At 41.3% G+C, this 7,856-nt stretch overlaps 1 protein-coding gene across 1 annotated transcript; it reads right to left on the reverse strand.

The window, feature by feature from the left end:
* Window positions 1-1,766: 1,766 nt before the first annotated feature.
* On the reverse strand, window positions 1,767-7,660 carry pigv (phosphatidylinositol glycan anchor biosynthesis, class V). The gene is made up of 3 exons (XM_017694034.2): window positions 6,522-7,660; window positions 4,778-5,944; window positions 1,767-3,725 (listed from the first exon to the last, which is right to left on the reverse strand). The coding sequence occupies exons 1-3, from the start codon at window positions 6,609-6,611 to the stop codon at window positions 3,432-3,434; spliced, it is 1,551 nt and encodes a 516-aa protein (XP_017549523.1). The 5' UTR covers window positions 6,612-7,660; the 3' UTR covers window positions 1,767-3,431.
* Window positions 7,661-7,856: the final 196 nt, after the last annotated feature.

Consider the following 7,856-nt stretch of genomic DNA (forward strand, 5'->3'; position numbering starts at 1 on the left):
CTGTCCCCTCTTCTGAACAAAAACCTGTCTTCTTCATGTCTGGGCAGTTTCATGCAGCGTCGCTTTGACGACCAGCTACGATGATCTGCAGTGGAAAACGGTGTAGCTGATACCACAGTAAGTAGAGTTGAGTCAAGTAAAACTGGACCATGCAGTGGATACACCAAGGATATTTTGTGAACTACAGGCCTCTGACAAAAAGTGCTTGTCTCTGTAAGTTTTAGTGCCACTCTTAGCAAAACCGTTTTTTTGGTCCTATATAGGGAGTTTTTTAACGACTCTTTAAGGAACCATATAGAAGATTGCTTCCATAAAGACGAACCATTTAATCACGCAAAGAACCAGTTGAATGTTCAAATATTTCTTTTAGTGTTTATGGTTGTACATACACTATATTGCCAAAAGTATTCACTCACCCATCCAAATCGTTGAATTCAGGTGTTCCAGTCACTTCCATGGCCACAGGTGTATAAAACCAAGCACCTAGGCCTGCAGCCTGCATCTACAAACATTTGTGAAAGAATGGGTCGCTCTCAGAAGCTCAGTGAGTTCCAGTGTGGTACCGTGATAGGATGCCACCTGTGCAAGAAGTTCAGTCATGAAATTTCCTCACTACTAAATATTCCACAGTCAATTGTCAGTGGTATTAGAACAAAACGGAAGCGATTGGGAACGACAGGAATGACAGAGTGGGGTCAGCAGATGCTGAGGCGCATAGTGCGCAGAGGTCGCCAACTTTCTGCAGAGTCAATTGCTACAGACCTCCAAACTTCATGTGACCTTCAGATTAGCTCAAGAACAGCATAGAGAGCTTCATGGAATGGGTTTCCATGGCCGAGCAGCTGCATTCATGCTTTACATCACCAAGCGCAATGCAAAGCGTCGAATGCAGTTGAGTAAAGCACCCCCACTGGCCTCCAGAACAGTGGAGACATGTTCTCTGGAGTGACAAATCACACTTCTCCATCTGACAATCCGATGGACGAGCTGGCAATTGCCAGGAGAACGGTACTTGTCTGACTGCATTGTGCAAAGTGTGAAGTTTGGTGGAGGGGGGATTATGGTGTGGTGTGGTCTTCAGGTGTTAGGCTCGGCCCCTTAGTTTCAGTGAAAGGAACACTTAATGCTTCAGCAGACCAAGCGATTTTGGAAAATTTAATGCTCCCAACTTTGTGGGAACAGTTTGGGGATGGCCCCTTCCTGTTCCAACATGACTGCACACCAGTGCAGAAAGCAAGGTCCATAAATACATGGATGAGTGAGTTTGGTGTGGAAGAACTTGATTGGCCTGACCTCAACCTGACAGAACACTTTTGGGATGAATTAGAGCGGGGACTGTGAGCCAGGCCTTCTTGTCCTATATCAGTGTCTGACCTCACAAATATGCTCCTGGAAGAATGGACAAAAATTCCCATAAACTCACTCCTAAACCTTGTGGAATGCCTTCCCAGAAGAGTTGAAGCTGTTATAGCTGCAAAGGGTGGGCCGACATCATATTAAACCCTATGAATTAAGAATGGGATGTCACTCAAGTTCATGTGTGTGAAGGCAGGCGAGTGAATACTTTTGGCAATATAGTGTATTACCATTTACTAAAGATTTTTTTTATTCAGTCAAATACTGTACAGCATACTACTATTAAGAATAGTGTGCAGTATACAGTATTTACTAGTGCAGTACGCAATGTGTGGTAAAGTAATATGCCATTTTGGAGGCATGCATATTTTCACAAGGGGGCGCCAGAAGTACAGACCTTTATAATAAGAGAAAATATCATCTGAGGTTTATTAGCATAATTATATAACAATGTACAGGTGTAATTAACAGAAGACCAAAAGTGAAGCAGCGTACAATTTTTCCACATCTTATTTCTGGTTTTGTGGTTAAACATCTTAAAATATCTTTAATCTCTAAAATAGGTATTACATATTTAAAATCTAAATAATATATATTGTGGTATCTGCCACAGAGCGCACTGCTGAGGACCACTACACCACTCTCCTAGCATAAAGAGAGACATTTGTTGTTTATACTGTTCTGTTGTTAGTGTGTAGTTGCCTTCACTGGAGTAGTTGTGGCCGAAGACGGGCTTTGTATTGTAACAAGTGGTTAGAAGTGTCCTCCCACCTCCCCACCTCACCACTGCCCCGTGTTTCAGGTTCTACACACACAGTTTGTCACTCACATTAAGAGAAAACTATCTTGTGAATGTTTCAAAAACTCGAAGTTAAAAAAAAGGCAAAAAAAAGAAAGATTTGCACGCCACTTTAACCCACACATTAGTATTAGTTCTTTGTTTTTTTTATTTATTCATAGACAAAAGGTTACTTGTCTACTCCTCTCAAGAGTTTTAACATTGGTATTTCCTAACTTTGTCCTAATAAAAATGACTTAATTTTTAATGATTTCATTTTCGTATGTATCATGGGTGGAGTTCCTTCAACTGTGACACAGCATCAGGACTCCCGAATTTTCAGAAACAAATCTACTTCCCACTTTAATCCGAGAAAAGTCCCAGAAATCATTAGTGTAAAGGACTAATGGTTTAAGACGGGATCTAATGGGATCTACAAGAAACTAGTGGGCGGTAATGTTAGCCACCAAGCAAGTCCTATTAGAAAGAAAATACATCAGGTTTTAATCCTAATAGTTCTAATGTTGTTTTTCAACCCCAGCAGGTTAATCATATGAACGGGATCAGTCGGGTGAACAAGCTCCTTCGCATCGCTTCGTCTTTCTCACCGTCAGTGACGCGAGTTGTTTTCACTCTAATTCTACTCGGCTGTCATGAATGCCGACATGCAGCTGCTCACGCAGTTACCCCGAAGACCGTGGCCCTCGAAGACGTTCTTCTCCTCCAAAGTCTGGCGACTGTGCGCACAACATTTTAGTACCACGAGATGGCGCCACAACGTCACGTTACCATCGACAGCTGCAGATTTTCTCTGGTTCAGCACGATCACTTATCCAGGCCTACAGAATACAGTGATCACCACAAGAAACAAGCTTTACAATGATTTACGATTTGGCTCTTTTGGCACACATTTGAAATCAGTTTCAAGAAATTTTTGACAATCGTTTTTTTCCACCAGCACTGTGCTTAATAAATCAAACAAAACTGCTGAAATTGTCATCTGGGGACAATGGGCTAACATTTACCACGCTAACTAGCTTTATTTTATTTTTTTAATCTCAATCTTACTTTCTAATTTCTGTTAAAAGTACAACATATAGAGAGATTGTCAAACATGACAAATTCTTTAATTCAAGCAGTTCTTCATCAAAAAGGGATGTTTTCAAGCAGCCAAAGCAATAATGACAAGGATATTTGCAGTTTGCTCTGTCATAATTCCTCATGACCATCCACCCAACACTGAAAAACAGTCCAAAGAAACTCTAGGCACGTTTTGTGTCCAGTTGAATCCTGAACATTAAGTCCAAGGTAGGAAGTTGCAGTGCAGAGCCAGACCTATCAGCCAGAAGGACAGGAAGTATCCCAGGATGCAGCGGGTGGAAGAAGAGCAAGTCCTCCAGTGCATCAGCAGCTGAGTGACAGGATTGTTAATGTACATTAAGAAAAAATGAGCAAAGTCTTGTTTGAAGTTGTCCAGTCGCTGGCCATAAGAAAAGTCTTTGGTCTCTCGTAATAAGGGTTCAGATGAGAGAAGGTGGCTGCTGATCCAGTAGATCACAGGTGAAGAGGAGGCTAGGAAACGGGTCAGCACCTTGTGAGAACATTTACAGTGAATTATGTTATGAACATGTCTCATTTACGTTCTACATTTGCTTACATTTAACCCTAGAGGTGGATGATATGGTGACAGTATTCTGTACCAAGTTCAGATTCCTAGGTATTTCAAATGCCATGATAGAAAAACTATTCTCAAACATGCTTTAAAGTAGTTGAAGCATTTCTTCACTTGAATGTGTCTTTGAATGCAGCTCATATCGCAGAACCCATAGTAATTCATGCATAAATCAATTTGACCACAAGGTGGCAGATAGAAATGGAAATCAGAATTAGAAACAGATGCTTTATCTTGTCTTCTTTAATCATTTTCTCCCAAATCTAAAGGCTTCCTATACACAAAATACATAGTATAGACCTAATTCTGATTCTTTATTATAGTCTTTATATAAATATAATTATGTGTATTCTAATTTTAATACCACCAAATCTACAGTTCCCTCAGTAGATGGCTGGTTTTCCACGTTTCCATTGGGAAAAGAAAGGAGCATTCCAGCCAAAAACTAGGGTTTATTGTTATTTATCGGATTATGCGGTGTTCTGTAGCGCATCATCATAATTTTCAGCTCCATACGTTTTGGCAGAATTCACAATGTTATATCTATTAATGTTTTCACTCATCAGTGTTCTCTCACTACAATACCCAGCATGCATTACACAAATCAGGGAACCACAGAATCCCTGGAATATCAACCAGTCCTGAAGGCTAGCTTAGCCAATAAAAAAAAAATAAAAATACAACCAGCACTAGTGGAACTCTCACCTTAACTGATCAAATGATCAACTGTTTTCATTATATATTTTAAAACATCTTCCACTGCAGTTATTGCAGAATCTTTCTATGACAAATGCCTTATTAAGTATTAGCTGTCAAATGGGGAACACAGTTACACAAGTTGCTGTCCCTAAAGACCTCTCTCATCATACTGAAAATAGTGTGCACAAAATGTTTTTGTATATTCAGTGATTTCACACTGCGATACCCTCATCAATAGAACCATTAGCTAGTACTGTTTAAGAGAAACTTACCTGAACATGCATGCAGAATGTGCCAAATGCAAGTAAGCAAGAGCAATGAGCAATGTAGACGAAAACCTTAGAGTTGCAAAAGTCTGTTGGTGGCTTTTCTTCTTTTTCTTTCATTCCCCTCTGCCCCAGACCGAGACGCAAACAAAAACGTGGATTGGCTTTTATGTATACGTACGATGCAATTACACTCAGCGTAGCAATTGGCAGTGCCAGCAGGAAGTTCGGTATCTGCTTTAACTGAAAATAGCGGAGGAATCCGATGTCCCAGTAAACATCTTGAATGTAAGAGTAGAGCACTGGAATGGGCTTCAAGCACCAGCTTGGAATGGGTGCTGCTTCGTCAGGAACTCTGTATCCTTTCTCCTTGGCCAATTTAAGAAGCACAGGAGAAACCTGCTCCTGAGTCACAGAAGGTGTGCAGAATGTGTAGTAACCATAAAACTGGAACAGACAAAATGGTAGCACAACTACTGCAACACAAAGCGCTGATGTAAGCAAAAATCTGAGCGCTAGGAAGGTGTACTGACGATATCTCCTGTGCCATGTAGATCCTTTGCCAAGGACCTGGGCCTCAGCAAGGGTCCGCTGCAGTGGCAGGTACAACAAGAATCCAGCATTAACCAGTCCATTAGCACGAGTAAAAGTGGCTAAACCTAGAAGAAGACATGCTCCGAACATGAATCCGCTCTCCAATAACCACAGCCCTCCAAATGTAAGAGCTGCAAAGAGGGTTTCTGAATAGCCTGCTAACATAAAGACACTGGCAGGTGTAATGCAGTAGATAAGACCTGAGACAAGGGCAAGCTTTCTGTCCTGTAGAACTACATGACTTAGTCCACGAAGCGCCACTGCGCTCAGCACAAAGAGTGTGCTATTAACTAAGGCCACTGCTAAAAGTAAACGTCCACGAACTGTGAGAAAGGGACTCAGAGGCCACAGCAAAGTAGCTGCTACCAAACGAATCACAAGGGGAAAGAGCGGAAAGAAAGCAAAGTTGTGTTCATACAAGTATCCTCGCTCTGCGATGAAGAGGAAATGTTCTGCATCCCAGCGGCCTAGGCCACCAAGCAGCAGTTCCACGCCATAGTCTAGGAGTAACGGCTCCTCTGCCCGGGGAGGACTGAAGGCATCTGCTATGTGATCAGGAATAGCTGCATTTAGAACAGCCTATGTGGGAGACAAAAGAAACAAATTCAAACATTTCTTCATTCGCATGTGCCTTTGAATGGGGGACATAACCAAGTAATTTATGCACCATCAGCTTGACCACAAGGTGGCAGAGCAGTATACATTTATGAGAATATACACAAAGTTTATGTGAAAGGAACAGAATTTAAAAAGAAAATGCCTGCTGAAATCGACAGACTTTTTCATTAAATGCGAGTTCGTTGTCACTTGCACAAAAGTGCAAGAGAATTACTACAAAGTGGTGGGGCGTCCTGGCGTAAACACCCTGTAACTTCACCTTAAACAGTTGGATATGTCTAAACGAGTTGGTTTTCGTGCCATCGCAAAAACAATAAATTCAAGACGAGCTGTTTTCGTAGCTAGCAGTCCCTGTAGGGACTATGGGAGTAAAAGGTACATTTTGAAACTTTTACAGAGCTTATACATTAAGAAATTCATACACATTTGTTTTGTGTTGTACGGATCCTTTAATATCACAGAGTTGATACAGCAAACAGGAAAACTGTACAACGGTGATTTTATTATTCACCTTTACTTCAAAGTCAAGTCGTCTTACCTGTAAGAACAGTGATGACACTCGTGTGAAAGCAGCAAATCGCACAATTATCCGCACGTCCAGTTTGGCAGGACTGTCTGAGCCCAGCATGTTTGAGCAGACCACCCCAGAAAGCCTTGCTGAACCGACTACCACATCTCATTCAAGAAAGAAACAAGTCTCTAGATATCTAGCAATTTATACAAGTTAAATACCAAAAAGGCACACAATTACAGAAACATCTACACAGTTTCGTTTAATTGGATTAGGACCGTGTAGTTTGTGTACATCCGGTGCGCTGTGCCTCGACACCGTCAAAATAAAAGTCTTTTCTGGTTCTATGGAGTTCTCTTTAAATGAGAGGCTGCGTTGAAGATCATTTAGAAATGATGCTGCCTCCAACGATAAAAAAATACACCTACGACAAATATAGCAGCGCTTCCTACTGAAAGTGACAACATGTGAGATTATCGGCTCAAACAGGACATTAGGAGACAATACCATTTTGTTTTCTATCTGGCACCAGGGCTAATACCAATACAGATGCGTGTCGTTAAAGAGACATGTTCATTTCTACAGTCTAGTTGGTATCGGGAGCATATTTTTAATCACCAATATCCTTAGCAGTGTTGTTGCTAAGAATAAAATCACGAAAAAAAGACTTCAAATCTTGCTTCTCTTTCTTTGTGCTTGTACATTTATGTGAGAACCGTCTGTGTAAATGGAGCGGGACGAAGCAGCGGAAGAAAAAGTAGTTCCAGAGAAATTAGCTACAGTGCAAATTCACACGCCACAGGAAACTAATGTTAAAACTGCTATAAATAATAAAACACTACACATCGATATTTTTAGGTTTGTGTCCCCAAAATAAAACGCCAGGATTGGACGTATGGAGGAAACAGTACATCATCGTCTAGTTTCAGTAACCGCCGTATAGTACCTGTTCATCTATGGCCACTGCTCGGAGTGAGACCAGAGAACTTGTAGAGGCGGATGTCCGTCTGTACAGCAGATCACAGGCACACGCGGGAATTCAAGTTTAGTTCAGAACTCAGTCATTTTAAGCAAATATATTTGACCAATGACTTCAAATAAATCCAGCAAACATAATAAAAGATACAGTTTAAATAAACGTTAACCTCTTCGATGTCGATTTTAGCTAAAGCAGTTAGCAGCGGCGCTTGTTCGAGGCGGAACTTCTTCAGAGTGAAAGGTCATGGAGTAGAGAGCCACTCTACTCACTCCTTACAAACTTACACGTTTCTAGTCACCAGACGCGCCTGAGAAACTCGAGGCATTTGGTACCAAGTCAATTTTCTCGGACGGCTGAAACCGTTTTAAACTTTCAGTGGTGTA

This window comes from Pygocentrus nattereri, chromosome 3, assembly GCF_015220715.1.
Source record: "Pygocentrus nattereri isolate fPygNat1 chromosome 3, fPygNat1.pri, whole genome shotgun sequence".
In the NCBI taxonomy this organism is placed as follows: domain Eukaryota; kingdom Metazoa; phylum Chordata; class Actinopteri; order Characiformes; family Serrasalmidae; genus Pygocentrus; species Pygocentrus nattereri.